Consider the following 19,999-nt stretch of genomic DNA (forward strand, 5'->3'; position numbering starts at 1 on the left):
CCAGGCAAATTGATGGAAAGCATCCTCAAAGATAAAATTGTAAAACACATAGAAGAACAGGCCCTGCTGGGAGTCAGCCAGCATGGCTTCTGCAAAGGTAAATCTTGCCTCACCAACCTTTTGGAGTTCTTTGAGAGTGTCAACAAGTGTGTGGATAAAGGTGATCCAGTTGATATAGTAAACCTGGACTTCCAAAAAGCTGTTGACAAAGTTCCTCATCAAAAACTCCTGAGAAAACTTAGCAGTCATGGGATAAGGGGACAAGTACATGTGTGGATTGTTAACTGGTTAAAAGACAGAAAACAGAGGGTAGGTATAAATGGAGAGTTTTCACAATGGAGGGAAGTAAGAAGTGGGGTTCCCCGGGGATCTGAACTGCGACCGGTGCTTTTTAATTTATTCATAAATGATCTAGAAGTAGGGGTAAGCAGTGAGATGGCCAAATTTGCAGATGATACCAAACTCTTCTGGGTAGTGAAATCCAAAACGGATTGTGAGGAGATCCAAAAGGATCTCTCCAAACTGGGTGAGTGGGCGACAAAGTGTCAAATGCGGTTCAGTGTTGGCAAGTGTAAAGTGATGCACATTGGGATCAAAAACTCAACTTCCAAGTATATGCTGATGGGATCTGAGCTGTCGGTGACTGACCAGGAAAGGGATCTTGGGGTCATGATGGACAGCTCACTGCAAGTGTTGACTCGATGTGCAGCAGCCTTGAAAAAGGCCAATTTCATTCTAGGGATCATTAGGAAGGGGAATGAAAATAAAAGTGCTAATATTATAATGCCATTATACAAAACTATGGTGCGGCCACATCTGGAGTACTACATACAATTCTGGTCACCACATCTAAAAAAGGAGATTGTAGAACTGGAAAAGGTGCAGAAGAGGGCAACCAAGATGATCGGGGGCCTAGAGCACCTTTCTTATGAGGCAAGGCTACAACACCTGAGGTGATTTAGTTTAGTAAAAAGACAACTGCGGGGAGACATGATAGAGGTTATAAAATCATGCATGGAGTGGAGAAAGTGGATAGACAGAAATTCTTCTCCCTCTCACATAACACTAGAACCAGGGGTCACTCCATAAAATTGATTGCCAGGAAATCTAGGACCAACAAACGGATTTCACACAACGCATTATCAACTTGTTGAATTCTCTGCCACAAGATGTGGTGACAGCCAACAACCTGTATGGCTATAAGAGGGATTTGGATAACTTCATGGAGGAGAGGTGTATCATCGACTATTAGTTGGAGGGCTATAGGCCACCTCCTGTCTCAAAGGCAGGATGCCTCTGAGTACCAGTTGCAGGGGAGTAAAAGCAGGAGAGAGGGCATGCTCTCAACTCCTGCCTGTGGCTTCCAGTGGCACCTGGTGGGCCACTGTGCAAAACAGGATGCTGGACTAGATGGGCCTTGGGCCTGATCCAGCAGGGCTGTTCTTATGTTTCTTATGTTCATAATAATAACATGCACAGCAGCCAAGTTATCATATCAGATGTGAACCATGAAATTTGCGAACAAGTCCACGCAAATGTGTACTACCATGACAGGGAAAAATTCCAAAAAGGTGAGGTCCCTAGTCAGATCGCACTCCACCCAATCAACAAGCCGAGCTGCTGAATACAAGCAGCCCCTGAAGTAAATTCTGAAACCAACTCCCCCAACGGTGTCCAAGTTCTCTGTCTGACTGGCAGAGGCGTAACTAGGGAAAACGGCGCCTGGGGCAAGCACTGATATTGCGCCCCCCCCCGCTGCGCCACCCCGCCATCCCCCCAACATACATCTGACTGACACACATGTGTTTTTTCCTCACAACAACCCTGTGAAGTTGGCTTGTATCTCAAACATCAGAATTATGATGCAATGAATGATGATACATCCTACATTACACTTAGGTTTTTCCTCACAACAACCCTGTGAGTGACTGTATGTATTTTAACAAAACTAAAACCAAGGACTCCAGAGTAATTCGAGGGACTAGGGTGATAGTGCTAAAGACTCCTTATTCTCCCACTGTTAAAGAAAGACTCCCCTTTTCCAAAACCGCGCGCTATTTACACCAGAAATGGTTTCAAATGGAGGGGGAAGCAGCGAGATTGAAGTGGGGGGCGGCGGCTGCAAGTTTCAACAAGGGGTTGGGCTGCTCGTAGATGATGGGGAAGCAGCGATATTGAAGGGGGGGCGGCCGCAAGTTTCACCAAGGGGTTGGGCTGCTGCTGCTCGTAGATCATGTAAGGCTGAGATGCAGAAGGAAGGAAGTGGCAGAACAGGCGGGGAATCGGGGATTGATAAGAATAAGAAGACTACACGACACGACAGAAGAGAAAACACACACCTTGTTGTGACCACCCGCCCGCCGAATCCTTTCTTGTCCGTGCCGCCAGGTGTCCGTGTCCTCCTGCCTGCACCTGCAGCCCCAGCCCCAGCAACAATGCTCTCCTCCGCAACCGCGCCATGTGCAGGCGAGCCGAGCTGGGAGGACGCACGCATGCGCAGCGCGACTCGGCACGCCGGCCAAGTCGCACGTGCGTGCGTGACTAGAGACCCTCCCTCACCCTGGCTGGCAAGCCACTAGAGGGCCTCTTTCTGGCTGGATATAAGTTCCGTCACAAGCCAAGGAAAGGCAAGAGCATGGAACTAGGCGCCCGCCGCAGCGCCCGCCGGAAAGCCAGGCCAGCAAAGCAATGTGGGGGCACGAGCGTGGAAGGGACCGCTCGTGGGGGAGGGGGCGCCGGAGAAATTTGTATTAAAAATCTTTTTTTTAAAAAAATATTTTTTTTTCCAAAAAAAATTTTGGGATCTGGCAGCGCCCCCCATGTGACCCACAAAGATGGCGCCCGGGGCACGTGCCCCCCCTGCCCCCCCATAGTTACACCTATGCTGACTGGGGAAGAGAAGCTGCACACCAGATGGGGAACGAGCAGCTGCATTCTGCACCAACTGAAGTTTCAGAATATTAATGTCCCAATATGAATCATATCATCATTGCAGAAAGAATAGCTGACATACCATGCAAGGGTACATCAGCCCAGTAACATTATGTGCGCACAGGTGGTGCAAGTTATGTAAGTTGTGCAAATGATGTTACACTAGAGTAAGACAATTTAAAATAATGGGCTTACTCCTGTGGATGTCATTTGCATGACGTTTGTATTTGTGCGAATTTGTGTAGCTTGCACAACAGTGTGCATGCAGTAGGACTGGGCTAACACACTCTTGCATGGTATGTCAGCCAGTAGTGGAAGAACAAAAAAAAAGACTCATTTCGAGATAAAATGTGGGACAAACAAACAAGGCACAAAGTAGAACAAACTGCTATTTCCCTCTTGGAAACGGGGTGGGGGGATGTCTAAAAAATAACAGTTTTCTGTGATTCCTCTTGCTGCTGTGATGTTATGGCATGTTCACGCTTAAACATTCTGAAGTTCTGAGAATAGGTTTTTGCTGGGAATGGATTAACAATATTTTACTAATGCATGGATTACATTCCTAAGATGTTCTTCACATGTGTATTTAATGTATCCCACTGTATTGGCAAAGATGTTATTTATGAAATACCCATCTGGGCTGCTTTGGGCCATTCCAGTCCAGCATGGGGTTGATGAAAGTATAATATCGGATGGTTTTAAAGTTTAAATTTTTTTAAAAAAATTACTATTCGAACCCGGAACGGGCTCGAACTTGAGCTGAGCCAGTGTTCTAGTTCGGGGGCACAAAACTGTACATTCCCTGTCCGGTTCGAGTCTGGTCTGGATTCAAACAGAACCGGGCAAACCAGTGTTGTGCACACCCCTACTGAGCTGTGCTGAACCTGAGTACCCCAGATTGTCTATCCAGGTTAAAGGTGTGGTAACAGGACAACCAAGCCAGTCCTACCTCCTTTATTGGTTGTCTGTGCACCATTAAAAGCTGTTCCAGGGCTGCTGGTGGTCATTTTAACCATAGAGCTGGGTGGAAAGAGGGGCCAGGCAGAGCGGCGCTGCTGTACTAATGCAGGCTGTCTCTCTGCTGCTCCCAGACTGGATTGTGGTATTGCTAGAGGCCCCAGCTCCCGTTTGAAGCTCTGGAGAATACAGCTGTGGTGTTCATTTGGCGGTGTGTGTGGGGCGAAGCCAAGAGCAGGCTCCAGTCATCTGGGAGCAGGAAGGTAAGAACCTGCCTTTTCTCCCATCCACCCCCATTTGGTCATGTGAAAGAACCCAGAGGGCTGACACTGGCTGGTTGTTTTCAATCTAAAGTGTCTCCAAAAAGATTGATGTCGTGCCAAGAGTGTTCAAGGCTCTGTATAAGCCCTCACTGCCCAGAAGTCCCACAATCTTTTCAGGAGAGCAAGAGAACCTGGAGATTTACAGATGAGCGGTATGGACAAGGCAGGTGAGTTCTGCAAATACAGGGAGTTCTGCAAGGTGTGCAGAACATCTTTTGCTGGAGAAATGCATCTTGAAAGAGACAGCTCTCTTAAGCTATACAGAGGAGGGAGTTCAGGGCTTATAATAAAAGTAAGGAATTGGGATAGAAAAAACACAGTGCAAGGTAAATGCTCAGAGACCATGAAAATGCTATTGATAGCAGCAAATGCTGCAAAATTAGCCAGAGGAGCACTGCTATAACTGCAAAAATAGCCAAGGATTTTCTCCAGCTTGGCAAGAAGTTTTACTCCTTTATGATGCTATATTTTTCTACATGCATGTTTAGATATCATCTACTCCATTAGCACTTTTTTGGATTTTTCATCAATAACTGAGGGTTTATTCTTCCATCTTTCCTCATATGGACTAACATACATTGTGATGCAGTACATTTATGTGCTTGTTTATATGTATATTTCTTGTTATGATCAACTATATGAGTTACAATGTTTGGATATATGCATGTGCAGAATTACCTGCTAAACTGTTGTTATTGATTCTAGTTCTCTAGACTTATGTTTGATACGGGTTTATTACCCTCATTTATAATATAGCATCTTGAATTTGGTTCAAGGATACAAGTGTCTTGCCCTTTCCCCCCTCCATTTAGTTCCTTGGCTATTTTTGCAGTTATAGCAGTCCTTCCATTTGGCGTGCATCCCGTTTTTTTGCCCTTATAATAAAAGTGCCTGGGCAAAGGACCATAAGTCGGGGGCAGATTGCATGCTTTGGAACATGGGAAGCTGCCTTATACGGAGTCAGACCATTCAATCCATCAGCTCAGTGTTGTCTAGACTGACTAGCAGCAGCTCTCTAGGGCTTCAGGCAGGAGTCTTTCTCATGCAGGGAGATGCTGCCAAGGATTGAACCTGCAGCCTTCTGCATGCCAAGCAGATTATGTACCACTGAGCTGCCACCCCACTCCCAAAGGTGGCATACATGGGCTTCCCATCCAGGCATCGACCGCACCAAGACTTCAACAAGGTGGCTGCATTATGTGTCCTTAGACCAGGCTCTGGGACACAAATCTGAGATACAAATATGGTTTGCATGAAAGACCAGGTTTGATCCCTGGCTCCAGCAAGCAGAACTGGAGACACCCTTGCCTGCTGCTGGCCAGACTGGAATGACTTCTTGCATGGGATATGGAGTGTCTTGTTTCATGTCACTGATGGGGGCAGAGGAACGTGCCATCAGGACCAGGGCCGACGGGGGTGGGGGGAGCTGGTACAAATTACTTGGCCCGGCAGTCGGAGAGGTCCCCGGCCAGAGTGTGTGCACTGTGCAGAGGCGCTCTTCTTATGACCTCTGGGCCTCCAAACGCTCCCTTCCTCATGATGATCATTCAGCTGATAAATGTTTCCTGAAGTGCACAAGACGTGTGGGTGAAGGGCCAAGCTACACCTGGAGTAAAAGGCTGGCACAGCTTGTAGCATCGAGGCTCAGCTGTTACCAAGAAATGATGAGCAGGCCCACCATTCGGACCAGGACCTCTGCTCTGCATGGTGAGAGTCGCATTTCACTCTGCCTCAACCTCCCTCCCACTGTTTCCCCACCTTGGCTCAGTGCCAGCGAGAGAGGCAGGACAGAGGGGTCTCAATGAGTGGATGAGACGTCGGTGCCAGGAAGCAGTGTTTAGAGTTGTTATGCACTGGGGTACATCTTGGGACAAGATGAGCCCATACAAAGAGGACGGGCTCCACTTGAAGCAAGATGGAACCCGACTGCTGGCACTTAAAATCAAAAAGGTTCACAGAGTAGCTTTTAAAATGATGCCTGGGGGATAGCTGACAGGAGCTAGGCAGTATCCTGTCCAGCAAATGCTATCCTTTAAGTTGCAAGGGTATAGAGGCTTCCGATAAGCCAGAAGGAGACAGAGTAGAGCCACATAAAGAGCAGGCAGGAGGATGTTCTAGCTGCTCAAAGAGATCAAATGGCCAAAAGCAAGATAGCACACACCAGGTTAGAGATCCAGCATATAGGTGCTTATATAGCAGTGCCAGAAGCCTCTGAGCCAAGATGGGTGGGCTGGAGTGCTTGGCTGCTAATGAAAACATAGATATAGTGGGCGTAACGGAAACGTGGTGGAATGGTGAGAACCAGTGGGACACTGGTATCCCTGGATATAAACGCTATAAAAGGACAGGGAGGGGTGAACTGGGGGTGGAGTAGGACTGAATGTGAAAGAAGGGAAAGAAGCTAACAAGCTAGAAAACCTAGGAAGACTGGAGTTCTCCACAGAAACTCTGTGGGTGACAATAGAAGGCTTGAAAGGAAATGTGCCACTAGGGACATGCTATCATTTGCAAGCTCCTGTACCACTTCAGACACACACTGGGTAAAGCAAGCCAAAGAAATAAGAGTACTTTTACTGTATCCATCTGCACCTGAGGAAGACGCTATAAGGTCATGCAGACGACCTCTCACCTGGATGGTGGGTAGGGTGGGCAGGGAGGCAGGCTCCTACCTGCCTCCCCGCAGACAATGAACTCAAAACCAAAGCTTTGCCATTTGCCTGCCCACACACACACACACACAGGGCAGCGATTGGCAAAGTGCCGGCTGGAACGGGAAACCAATGCATGCTCCAGGTCTTCTGTGGACCCAGAATGCAGTGTTTGTGCATTCCATGTGGCTGCTCTTCCTCCCCAACTCGCGGCCCAAAATGGCGGCAGGCCAGTAGGGAGCCCAGGAACCCAGGGGTGGTTGTCCATACTATCACCTACCGAGGCAAAATGCATGGGTAAAACCCTTGGTAGAAAAACTGAGCTACCCAAGTCTGGAGCAGGCACTCCAGACCTCACAAGATGCCTGGGAGAAGCCTGGCAGCTCACATCACGAGAACGGACTTTATATGTCATTTGGGAGATGCCCAGCAGAAGATTGATCTCCATCTCTTTTATGTCTCTTACTGTGACATAGCAATATGGCAAGACTGCCATGCTCTTGCTCTACAGTTCGAAATGCCAGGCCAGCCTTATCATGACGTGTTGTAAAGCAGATGCATCAGAATCATATCATATGAGGAACATTATTTCCTCATCGAAATTGCACATTGTTCCTTTTAAAAACGAGTGGGAAGGGGTCCCATTTTGACTACTCAGTTCGCAAAACAATGAAGTTCAACACTGTTTACAGTCAAACTTGTAACCTCTGCTTTTTTCCCCTTGGCCTTTGTACTCACCCACCAGTGCTGTTGAGAGCAATCAAGATCTCAGAAGCCTCAGTTGATTTGGGATCACTCTATTGGAGCAGATGATGCCCTTCCTTCAGGCATCTTGGAAACGCTTTCAACAGTGATTGAAATAGGATTACGTGATCCAAATGCTATAAAGAGGGGGATAGACTACCAGTCACCACTGAAGGGATCTCCCCAAACACTGCAGCAACTTTGTAGGGAAAACAACCGTTCATTGTGGCCTCCCTCCGTCCCAGTTGCTCCCAACCTTCCCGTGCTTCTCACCAGTTTGGCAGCATGGTTATGAGCATTCATTTCTTCCAGCAAAGGGGGTGGTGAGTTCCCTCAGCAAATCTCAAAGGGGGAAGGGGAAATGCTCTCTATGCCAAAGGTCTTTTTGGTCGGGAGCATTTTCGTTTCTGAGGCTCTTCTTGGCTTTCATTTTGGGCCCAGTCAGGGTCTCCCCTGAATGGGCCCCAAATGTTTCAGGGTCCATTTGGAGGATCCTGATTAATTTCCCCTTAGTGGTTTTATTTATTTTTTAAAAAAATATATTTCTTTTCCTTACATTAAATGGTATTTTTTGTTACTGCTTATATCAGTAGCACTCCAAGGCCCAGCAGCCTCCTAGCAGACACCACCTGGAATCAGTTTAGCACCTGACATTTTTCCTTGGCAATGGCCATTTTTTAGTCACGCTGCTCCAGGATGATGCTGAGTCTGGGGAGGTGAGAGGAGGTATTCAAGGAGGTGACAATGCATCTGAGTTCCTGTTCCCTCCAACAGAGGTGGCAGCAAATGCTACAAGTTAAAAGAACAACAAACTCCAGACAGATGGTTCTGAAAATGAACCTCATTCATATCTGTTCAAGAGTATCCCGTTTGTACTCATTCGTGTGCCATCAGGTTTCAGAATGAGTGGGGCCTGAACCCAATAGGCCTTATTTTGTTTGTGATGCTTGCAGCCCAAAAATGAATGCATACCTAATTCAGGCAGATACAGACAGAACAGAAGCAGAGGATCCACTAATCTGTGACTGAAAGGTGCATACCTGTAGGGCTTCCAGTGCCCTCAAGAATCTGGCTTTTTGTGAGCCCCTCATATTCCCCCCTCCCAATGTGCAAATATTATATACTCCATTCAGTAATAAGTGATATCTCAATTGTAAGAACATAAGAACAGCCCTGCTGGATCAGGCCCAAGGCCCATCTAGTCCAGCACTCTGTTTCCCCCACTGGCCCACCAGATGCCTCTGGGAAGCCCACAGGCAGGAGATGCAAACATGCTCTCTCTCCCCTGCTGTTGCTCCCCTGTGACTGGTATTCAGAGGCTTCTAATCTTGGCTCTGAGCCTGGAGGCAACTTAGAGCCATTAGGTTGCTAGCCATTGATAGACCTGTCCTCCATGAATTTGTCTAAGCCCCCTTTAAAGCCCATTTTAATGGTCACCTATGTCCCATAGTTCCAAAAGTCCCTTTTAATGGTGTTGTTGGTGGGGAAACCCTAGACGCCCATCCAAATTATTCTATACTTGTTTATGACAGTGGTTCTCCACTACATACCCCTGACAGGACTAATGTAGGTTCATTAAAATAGTCACACATTAACTTCTGGAACTACTCTTTGGAACATAACTGGTCCCTCATGGAAGAAACACTAAACTGGCAATATTGCCATTTTACTAGGAACAGGAAAGTTCACAGTGCTGCATTGCCATAAGATATTCTGAAGGCCATGCACTTTAGGGATGTGCAAACAGGTTCGATCCCAAACCTGTTTGATGTTTAACCGGTTCGGTTCGATGGTTTGGCGTCAAACCAACCCCCCTCCCCTCGGTTTGGTCCAACATCAGACTGAACGCCCCCGCCCATGGTTCAGGGTTAGGGTTAGGATGTTGCCAGAAAATTGGCAGCAGCGTGGACCACTCTCTCAACTTGCCCACCTTGCTGGCTCTCTGAGTGGTGCCCGCTGCATCCGACATAGCAAGGCTGCTCTAGAACCTTGTACATCCACCAGGTTCTAAGGTGCTTCCCTGCGGCCCTGGACCACACTGGAAGTTCTAGAGTACCCTGGCTCCGTCTGCCTCACTTGTGCCCCCGCCCCCGGTCACAGAACAGACAGGCCTCTTGCTTGGGTTTGTGCCAAAGCAAATCCCAGAGTCAATCTGCTAGTCCTCAAGACTCACCAGACGGCCCTTTAGTTGACTAAAGAATCTGATTCCAGAGGCCCAGAATGCTGACCAAAGTATTCTCTTCATAGCAATAGCAATAGCAATAGCAATAGCACTTACATTTATATACCGCTCTATAGCTGGAAGCTCTCTAAGCGGTTTACAATGATTTAGCATATTGCCCCCAACATTCTGGGTACTCATTTTACCGACCTCGGAAGGATGGAAGGCTGAGTCAACCTTGAGCCCCTGGTCAGGATCGAACTTGCAACCTTCTGGTTACAGGGCAGCAGTTTTACCACTGCGCCACCAGGGGCTCCTCATAGGTTAATATTTAGACCTTCACTCCCAATTTTTTCAAAAAAATGCACTCCACTAGGTTTCCTCTAAGGCGTGTGCATGTGCGTGCACACACGAGTTTTTAATTGTCTGCTCGGTTAGTTTTATTTTCCAGGAGAGGAGAGCTGGTCTTGTGGTAGCAAGCATGACTTGTCCCCTTAGCTAAGCAGAGTTGCCCTGGATGCATTTGAATGGAAGACTAGAAGTGTGAGCACTGGAAGATATTCCCCTCAGGGGATGGAGCCGCTCTGGGAAGAGCAGAAAAAGGTTCCAAGTTCCCTCCCTGGCAGCATCTCCAAGATAGGGCTGAGAGAGATTCCTGCCTGCAACCTTGGAGAGGCTGCTGCCAGTCAGTGAAGACAATACTGTGCTAGACGGACCAAGGGTCTGACTCATTATATGGCAGCTTCCTATGTTCCTATGGTTTTCACCTGCCATGCTTATGAACTTGCAGAAGAATCTGGCTGACTTGTGCTGCAAATGCTGGGCTTAGCCTGATGAGTATGGTTAGGTTCTTTGCGTTTCTTACAAGCTGCATCCCTGCACCACAGCAGAGCTGAATGGACTAGCACCAGGATGCCGAGAAATTTCTCCAAAGTGGAGATTCTCTCTAGAATTTCAGGGGTTTCTTCTTTCTTTGGAATTTTTCCATATTGACCCAAGCACACAGCATGTAGAAACCGCTCCTGCTAACTTGTGGAGTCCTATATATATTTTAAAATGACATATTCTGAGCATATACAGTTTCAACATTCTTTGTTTACATGGTTAAGACAAAAGCTTTTTTGTTCTCCCTCAAGGATTTCCCTGGTGATTGCTGTAGTGCACAGTGGTCTGCATGCTCATTAGATATTAATCGAACAGAAGTGAAAGTAAAATAAGTGAGAAGAGAGAACTGCCCAGTCACTCATTGTCCCTGCTCCATTTTCATGCTCTTTATCGTCAGCTATTTTGCTTTTCTCCACCAGGGGGCAAAGGCAGACCAGGACACAAAAAAGACATTGCTACAATTTCGACCTTCCTCCCTTTTCTTTCTGGCCACATCTATTAGCAAAGCAAAATAAATGAAAAGAATTAAAACTCAAAAAGACGACTTTTACAAAGAAGACATACAGTCAGCCTCCAGACAGACACAGTAAACAGAAAACAAAAATACACGCCACAGTAAAGTTCTTCAGACAGACAAAAGTCTGCGAGACTTGCCACTAAAGCCATGGCATATGAAAAGCACCCCTAACAAATCTCTGAAAAGCTCAGGCAACATTCTAAGCAGCTCTGCATTCAAGCATCTTTCTGAAACTTTTCCGAAAGCTGTCATCCAGGAAGGCATACAAGAAGGGATTCAAGCAAGAATTGGCATAACTCAGACTCGTGATGAAGTAGGAGATGCCAATGACCACGGAGGTCTGCGGCACGTCGGTGGTCAGAGCCACGATGGTGGCCAAATGAAACGGAGTCCAGCAGAAAAGACACACAGCCAGGACAATAAAGACCATGATGGTGACTTTCTTTTTGGCTTTGTCTAGGGCTCTAGCATTGGAGTTCAAATGCATGTTTCTTAGTTTATACAGCATCATTGTGTAAAGAATGCAGATGGTAGACACAGGTATGGCAAAGCCCAGGATGAGGGTGTAGATCCTACTGGCTTTGAACCAAGCCCTTTCAGGCCTTGGGAAATTGAGTGCACAGCTTTTGATGTCCAAGTTGTCTTTATAGACATTGGCGAAGACGAAGAAAGGGGAAACGATGAGAGTGACTAGGAGCCAAATGCCGAAGCTCACGATGCGAGCCGCACGGTAGGTACGATGCGGCATCCGCTTCGACCTGACGGTAGCCAGAACCACCAGGTATCTGTCTATGCTCATCACAGTGAGAAAGTAAATGCTGGAGAAAATATTGTAGTGATCTATTGACAGGATCACTTTGCAGAGGATTTCTCCAAAGGGCCAGTAGTGCAAGAGGTGTTCTGCAATATTAATGGGCAGGACCAGAGTGAACAAGTCATCAGCTATGGCCAAGTTCAGGATGAACATGTTGGTGACTGTCTTCATCTTAGGGGCTTTGAGGATCACATAGATGACAGCTGTGTTTCCTGTCAGACCCACAGCACAGATGACAGAATAGATCACAGGGAGGACGACATAGAAGTCCGGGGACTGTTCATAGAATATGGAGTTGGTAGTGTTGTGGTAGCAGGAGCCGTTACTTGTTCCAATGCAGGTGGCATTCGGATCTCCACCCCTGGAGGAATTTGCCATACCTGCTCACTTTTTGTACAGTTCAGTTTTCAGATTCTATTGTACGTGAGCAAGTCAAGAAGCTTGGCCATGGTGAAAGGCTCTATAGACATTGGCAAAGTTGAAGAAAGGGGAAATGGTGAGAGAGGCTGGGAGTCAAATGCCAAAGCAAAGGGCTCTTTTCAAAAGGAGTAGCAGGAGGTGATATGCAGCTCTCACGAAAGTTCTTAGATAGATTAGTGGAGAAGATTCCAACCCCAATCACGAGTGCTGGTCAGATCACTGGAGCAAACGAAGACTTTGAAAAAGTAAAAGAAAACTGACTTTCAGGGTAAAGTTCCGCAGCTCTCTATGAACTGCAGCTGTTCTGTGTTAGACACCGTCATCATCTGGATCCTGATTAACTGTTTAAAGTGGATTTCCTCTTCTTCAGACTGAATATTGCTGGTCAGTGAACTCCCTGAACAAGCTCCCCTGCACAGTGTCATCCCTGGGCCCTTTTCTCTGTTGGAAATGGAAAGGAAAGTACCTCTGGCTGTAACTTGCAACAACTTCCTGCTCTGTCACAGGATCTGGCTCCCCATCAGCTCACTTGCAGACAATGAAAACAGCCTTATTCTGTCCATCCCAGCGGAGACTTCACATACTTCTGAGGCATCAGCCACTTTCTAAGACCCTGCAGGAAAGAAAAGGGACAGAAAGGGACAATAGGGACTGAATAAGCTTCTTACTCCTGTGCTCGGCTGATGCAAAGGTAAAGTAAAGGTAAAGTGTGCCATCAAGTTGATTTCGACTCCTGGTGCCCACAGAGCCCTGTGGTAGAATTTTGGTAGAATACAGGATTAGTACATCGACAGTATTTAAATACAATGTAACTCAACTGATTCTGGATATGCCCAACCCCTGAAACTTGCATGTCTAAGCAAGATTGGGAAAGCAACCTTCTGAAATAAAAGAGCCCTAAAGCAAAAGAGAAAAGCTTGGGTTCCCTCCCCCCCTTTCCTTACCTTTCATTGTGTTCATATTGCTGATCCCCCCTCTCCATCACTTCTCAACATTCCTCAACATGGGGCAAATTGGAGCCCATTTGACTCCCAAATATCCTCTCGCTGGCATTCATGCTTTGCAGAGAGCAAAAGGGATGAAAAGCCCCACCAGATTTCAGATTTCAACCTGCTGAGATTTCCAGTGTCCCCCTCTCCATTTTGTGGACCGCAGAGGTGAGGGCTTGCCCAGATGAGTCCTTAAAACTCCTCTCGATCAATCAGTGCTCCTCTTACCTGATCAAGCCAGGATTCCTTCCTTTTTGCTCCAACATCTGCTGCCCGGCTGCTTTGCACTGTTCTGACTCTTCCGTCTAAGGCAGAGTTGGAGGAGGGTCTCTTAGCTAGGCTGACGCTGTATATTCCTGTTACACGTGTGCGTGAGAGACAGAGAGGAGCGTATGTGTGTTTGGGGAAAACTGTATAAATAAATCTGCAAAATTAGCTTGTGTCTTACTGGGGAATCATTATTTATATCTACTTCCGTCTCCTTAAGTAATAACAAACCCTGCAGCATTGCAAAACACTAGATGTAACATTCTTGCTCCTTTAACAAAAAAACAAAACAAAACCAAAAACACAGAGAAGTAGAAAAAGTCAGTGTTAGATTTTTACAATAAGCACAGGGGTTTATGAAACCTATCCAGAACCAACACTTTCTGATGTCCCTTTTTTTTGGGGGGGGGGGGATAGACATGTTTGAGACGCAGCTATTTTTAGGTTGTGGGGAAAACAATTCCTCCATAAAAAAACATCTACAAAAGAGGCGGGGGGGGCAGGGGGGGCTGCTGCTCTGTTTGTGGTCCATCTGCCTGCCTTGTTTACATCATGTGAGGTAGGAGGGTACTGGAGGGGTGTCTATTTACACCAATAGGGACTGAATCTACCCAGTTGCATCCTTACATTCCATTCTTCCACGCATTTTCAATTTTCCCCTCCTGGCTCTGATCCCAGAAGTAGGCCAGGTTGTGGAGAAAAGTACCTGAAACACTAGAGTGTGGTGAAGTAAGGTGGGGGGTTATTCAGCCCCCCACCAACTGCCTACCCTTTTTGTTATAAATATTTAATTTCCCCACACTCAACCCCCCACTTTATAAACGATCAAGGCAAGCATATAAGCCAACAGACATGGGTGCAGGACATCTTTTGGGGCCCTTAAAGGTAAAGTTGTGCAGTTGAGTCGGTGTCGACTCCTGGTTCCCACAGAGCCCTGTGGTTTTCTTTGGTAGAATAGAGGAGGGGTTGACCATTGCCATCTCCTGTGCAGTATGAGATGATGCCTTTCAGCATCTTCCTATATTGCTGCTGCCCGATATAGGTGTTTCCCATAGTCTGGGAAACATGCCAGTGGGGGGATTCGAACTGGCAACCTCATGCTTGCTAGGCAAGTCATTTCTCCGCTGCTCCATTAGGTGGCTCTTTGGCCTTTCGGCAGCACTATAAATAAGGTTGCCACTGAATTTATTGAGCCAGCTGGAGGACAATTGTTATAGGGCAGCCCATAAATAAAGCTGTTGTTTTTAATTATTATTTCAACCTAAAGCAAAACTCCAGATCAAGCTCAAGACAGGGTCCTTCGGCACAAAACACTAGAATCAGGGATCATGCCAGGAAATTTAGGACCAACAAAGAGAAGTACTTTTCCAGACAGCATTCTCTGCCATGGGATATGGCGATGATCCCCAGCTTGGATGGCTTTAAGAGGGGCTTAGACAAATTCATGGAGGACCAATCTGTCAATGGCTTCCAGTATTGATGGTTATAGGCTGCCACCAGGTTCAGAGGCAGGATGCCTGAGTAACAGTTGCAGGGGAGCAACTGTGGAAAACAGGATGCTGGCCAAAAAAGACTATGGTCATGATCCAGCAAGGCCCTTCTTCTGTTCTACTGTTTTTAACTGAAATATCAGTAGAAGTGTTAAGAAGACGTAAATGTGGGAACAAGGGCATAACCACCACTGGAGAAGGGAGGACAAATGCCCTTAGGCTGCTGGGGTGGGGGAGCACTGTTTCCCACAGTGCCCCCCAGATGCCTCTAAGAAGCCCAAGAGTGGGAGATGATGCATGCCCCCTCCTGCCCCCTCTCCTGGCATGCCCCCTCTCCTGTCATTGCTCCCTTGCAACTGGTGCTCAGAGGCATTCTACCTCTGAACCTAGAGGATCACATGCCTATTGACACTTTCAAAGAACTCCAAAAGGTTTGGTTAGTGAAACAAGGCTTGCCCTTGCAGAAGTCTGCTCCTTCAGAAAGGCCAGCTCTTCTGTGCATTTAACAGTTTTGTCCTTAAGTATGCTTTCCATCAATTTGCCCCACACAGAAGTTAAGCTAACAGGACTGTAATTTCCCAGATCCCCCCTGGACCCGTTTTTGAAAATCGGTGTTAGATTAGCTACAGTCCAGTCCTCTGGCACAGAGCCTGACTTTAGGGGCACATTATATACTATTGCTAGCAATTCAGCAATTTCTCATTTGAGTTGCTTCAGAACTCTTGGTTGGGTGCCATCTGGCCCTGACAGTTTGTTACTCTTTAGTTTTTCAAGGAACATCTTCTCTCATCACCTCTAATTGGCCCAGTTTTCAGCCTCCAAGCCTGAGAAGCTCAATTCCAGAGATGGTATATGCTCAGTATATATCCTCAATATTCCGGTACTTTGTTCAATCACTGGCTGACTGGGTACTCATTTCTCTGTCTCACTGGGAATGGGGCAGAGAGAGAAGCACCCAGCAAATGCTTGAATGAAGTACTGATTGGAGAGGATTGGGAGAGGTGTCTGATAGGTCACATCCCCTGCATCTGAGATGAGAACTGGTCTTGTGGTAGCAAGCATGACTTGTCCCCTTAGCTAAGCAGGGTCTGCCCTGGTTGCATATGAAAACTGTAAGATATTCCCCACAGGGGATGGAGCTGCTCTGGGAAGAGCAGAAGGTTTCAAGTTCCCTCCCTGGCTTCTCCAAGATAGGGCTGAGAGAAATTCCTGCCTGCAACCTTGGAGAAGCTGCTGGCAGTTTGTGTAGACAATATTGAGCTAGATGGACCAGTGGTCTGACTCAGTATATGGCAGCTTCCTATGTTCCTATGATGTTGCCATGGCCCAGACCTCTGAGTCAGGGGAAGAGCAGGAGGACTTGGTTGGGAGTGCAGGCTCAGAAGCACAGCAGGAGGATTTGGCTGTGAGAACAGACTCTGACGCTGAGCTGGAACGGCAGCAGATAGGGGAATCTGAACAGCTGGCAGAGATGAAGGATGAGGACAGAGACTGATCAGGAGGAAGCTGGAATTTCATGTGTGTTAAGAAGACGTCTCAAGAGAAAGGCTCAGTGGGAGACACGCAGGTGCAAGATCTCACAGGAGAGGGAATAGAAGTGCTGAGTCAGGAAAGCCTGATTGGCTGCCGGTTATCTCGAGCCCTATATTAAGCAGACGCTGTTCCTGTTACAGTTACTGTCAGCAACGTTGCCTACCGCAGACAGTATTCATACTTAGAATGATTCAACCTTTCGTGTTTCAGCCTGTCCTTTTCTGTTCATTCCTTGCTCCATTATTTTCAGTTATTACTCAGTTATCGTGGGTGGGGGGGCGTACCTAGTTTAGTTCAAGGGACTTTAATTTTGTTTATACAACTTTTCTTGTGAGTCATTTTCCCACTTTCGTTGTGCAGCTAAGCTGCTGCTCTTATCTCCAGACTTTCTATTTAACTCACAGAAGTAGAGCTGAAGGGATTGTAAATCCTGTCAGGTTAGCTGGGCCAACAGTTTTACGATGATGTAGTTAGGACTAGTGTGCATGCACCCAGATGCAATTGAGGTAGTTGCCACCAGCTGGAGTTTGTCTCTTGGCTGATGGTGAGCTCTGTATATCCCTCTGTCAAGATTTATTTCTTTATTTATTGTTAAACACTCATATGAAAGCCCAGATAAAAAGCCAAGATTTTAATTGCTTTCTAAAAACAGTGATGGAGATTGGGGAGTGGATGCCCACTGGGAGAGCATTTCAAAGTCTGGGGCAATAACTGAGAAGGCCCTGTCCCACGTGCACAAAAGGTGAGCCTCCCTCATTAGCACATGAAGCAGGGGGCCCCGGAAACATATTGGCAGGCAATGTAGCCCTTTGAAAATGGGTGTGATATGGTCCCAGTGGTGGGCATCTCCAGATAACATCCTAGCTGCTGCATTTTGCACTAGCTGCAGTTTCTGAATATTCTTCAAGGGCAACCCCACATAGAGTGTGTTGCAGTTTTCACAATGGAGGGAAGTAAGAAGTGCCCCCCCCCAGGGATCTGTACTGGGACCAGTGCTCTTTAACTTGTTCATAAATGATCTAGAAGTTGGGGTAAGCAGCAAAGTGGCCAAATTTGCAGTTGACACTAAACTATTTAGCGTAGTGAAATCCAAAACAGATTGTGAGGAGCTGCAAAAAGATATCTCCAAACTGGGGGAGTGGGTGACAAAATGGCAAATGTAGTTCAGTGTAAGCAAGTGTAAAGTGATGCATATTGGGGCAAAATTCATCACAAACTCATCACATATATGCTGATGAGATCTGAGCTGTCAGTTACTGATCAGGAGAGAGAACTTGGGGTCATGATGGACAGCTCGTTGAAAGTGTCGACTCAGTGCATGGCAGCTGTGAAAAAGGTAAATCCCATGCTAGATCATTAAGAATGAGATCATTAGGAAGGGGGTTGAAAATAAGAATGCTAGTATTATAATGCCTTTATACAAATCTATGGTGCAGAAACATCTGGAGTATTGCAAATACTTCTGGTCACTCTATCTTAAGAAGGACATTGTAGAACTGGAGAAGGTGCAGAAGAGGGCAACCAAGATGATCAGGAGCCTGGAGCACCTTCCTTATGAGGCAAGGCTATAGCTTATGGGGTGCTTTAGTATGGAAAAGAGGCGATTACAGGGAGACATGATCGAGGTATATAAAAGTATGCATGAGGTAGAGAGAGTGGTCAGAGGAAAATATTTCTCCCTCTTTCACACTGCTAACCGGGAGCCATCCCATGAAACTGAATGTCAAGAATTTCACTACAAAAGGAAGTGATGTGATGGCCACTAGTTAGGATGGCTTAAAATGAGCTTAGACAAATTCATGGAGGACAGCTCTTTCAATGGATACTAGTCTGGTGGCTATAAGCCACTTCAGCCTCAGAGGCAAGATGCCTCTGAATACAAGTTGCAGGGGAGCAACAGCAGGAGAGAGGCATGCCCTCACCTCTTGACTGTGAGCTTTCCAGAGGCATCTGGTGGGCCACTGTGTGAGACAGGATGCTGGACTAGATGGGCCTTGGGTCTGATCCAGCAGGGCTGTTCTTTATCCAGGTGTGACGTGACTAAGACGAGGGTAACTGTGGCCAGATCTGCCTTCTTGAGTAAGGGAAGCAGCTGGCGCACCAGCTGAAACAAAGGCACCCCTGGCCACCGCCTCCACCTGAGCTTCCAAAAGCAGAGCCGGGTCCAGCAATACCTCCAAACTACACAACTGCTCTTTCATGGGGAGTGCAACCTGATTGGCTCTCCTACTGACCAACAGTACCTCCATCTTGCCAGGATTCAATCTCAGTTTGTTAGCCCACATCCAACCCATCACTGGCTCCAGCCCCCTATTCAGGACATCCATTGCCTGCCTAGGATCAGATAGAGCTGAGTGTCATCTGCATATTGCTGATAACTCAGTCCAAGTCCCTGGATGACTTCTCCCAGCAGTTTCATGTAGACATTAAACAGCATGGGGACAAAACCAGACCCTGCGGGACCCCACAGGCCAATGGCCACGGAGCCAAACATTAGTCTCCCAGCACCACCTTCTGGACCCTTCCCCCAAGAAAGGACCAAAGCCACTCCAAAGCAATGCCTCCAATCCCCATACTTGAGAGGCGGCCCAGAAGAATACCATGGTCGATGGTATTGATCGCCACTGAGAAGTCCAGGAGAACCAACAGGGACACATTCCCCCTGTCTAACTCCCAGTGTAGGTCATCCACTAGAGCATTTCAATCCCATATCCAGGACAGAAGCCAGACTGAAAAGGGACTAGATAATCCATATTGTCTGAAACCCTATGCAGCTGGGATGCCACCACACATTCTATTACCTTGCCCAAGAAGGGAAGGTTAGAAACAAGTCTATATTTGTCTAGGTTGGAGGGATCCAGGGAGGGCTTTTTAAATAATGGTCTTACCATCATGCTTGAGGCATGATTCTAACTTGCCCTCCCTTAATGAGGCATTGATTATAGCCTCCCACCCTCTGCCTGTACCCTCCCTGGCAGATTTTATTAGCCATGAAGGGAGACAGACAACATCCTCTGCGAACAACTTACATTCGATTGACTTGTAAATGGGATGAACAACTTTCAAAAATCAGAAAAAGCTCCAAGTGAATCCAATATTCAGGTTAGGTTTTCACTAGCCTTTGGAAAAACTACATTTCCCAAGGGCTAGCTGGGATTATTTTTACGGGAGAGGAGAATGAGTGAGTGAGTGAGAAGACCTCCTACCTTCCCACAGCCGGAGCGCTACCACTACTGATGCCCTGGAGAGGTAAATGTTATTGCAAGAGAAGCCATGAGGGATCTGTGGAGGGGTCAGGGGACTGGATAAGTTGGTGAGAA

General features: G+C 47.0%; 2 protein-coding genes across 6 annotated transcripts in view; one reads left to right on the forward strand and one right to left on the reverse strand.

The window, feature by feature from the left end:
- The window catches only part of OPRL1 (opioid related nociceptin receptor 1), a 257,707-nt gene that overhangs the window by 101,081 nt on the left and 136,627 nt on the right, over nucleotides 1-19,999 (forward strand). The window contains exon 5 of one of the 5 annotated variants that reach the window (XM_053244353.1): nucleotides 11,069-11,151. The exons of the other annotated variants lie outside the window; for them this stretch is intronic. Within the exon in view, the coding sequence (XP_053100328.1) occupies nucleotides 11,069-11,151 (83 nt within the window). Of the gene's footprint in view, nucleotides 1-11,068; nucleotides 11,152-19,999 lie in introns of those variants that run through there. 5 annotated transcript variants of the gene reach the window in all.
- NPBWR2 (neuropeptides B and W receptor 2) lies at nucleotides 11,214-13,738 on the reverse strand. Its single transcript, XM_053244354.1, has 2 exons — nucleotides 13,618-13,738; nucleotides 11,214-13,013 (listed from the first exon to the last, which is right to left on the reverse strand). The coding sequence occupies exon 2, from the start codon at nucleotides 12,356-12,358 to the stop codon at nucleotides 11,366-11,368; it is 993 nt and encodes a 330-aa protein (XP_053100329.1). The 5' UTR covers nucleotides 12,359-13,013; nucleotides 13,618-13,738; the 3' UTR covers nucleotides 11,214-11,365.

This window comes from Hemicordylus capensis, chromosome 4 (assembly GCF_027244095.1).
Source record: "Hemicordylus capensis ecotype Gifberg chromosome 4, rHemCap1.1.pri, whole genome shotgun sequence".
NCBI classification, from domain to species: Eukaryota; Metazoa; Chordata; class Lepidosauria; order Squamata; family Cordylidae; genus Hemicordylus; species Hemicordylus capensis.

Coding starts and splice junctions, on each gene's coding strand:
- NPBWR2 (XM_053244354.1), bottom strand. CDS start 12,358: ATGGCAAATTCCTCCAGGGGTGGAGATCCGAATGCCACCTGCATTGGA.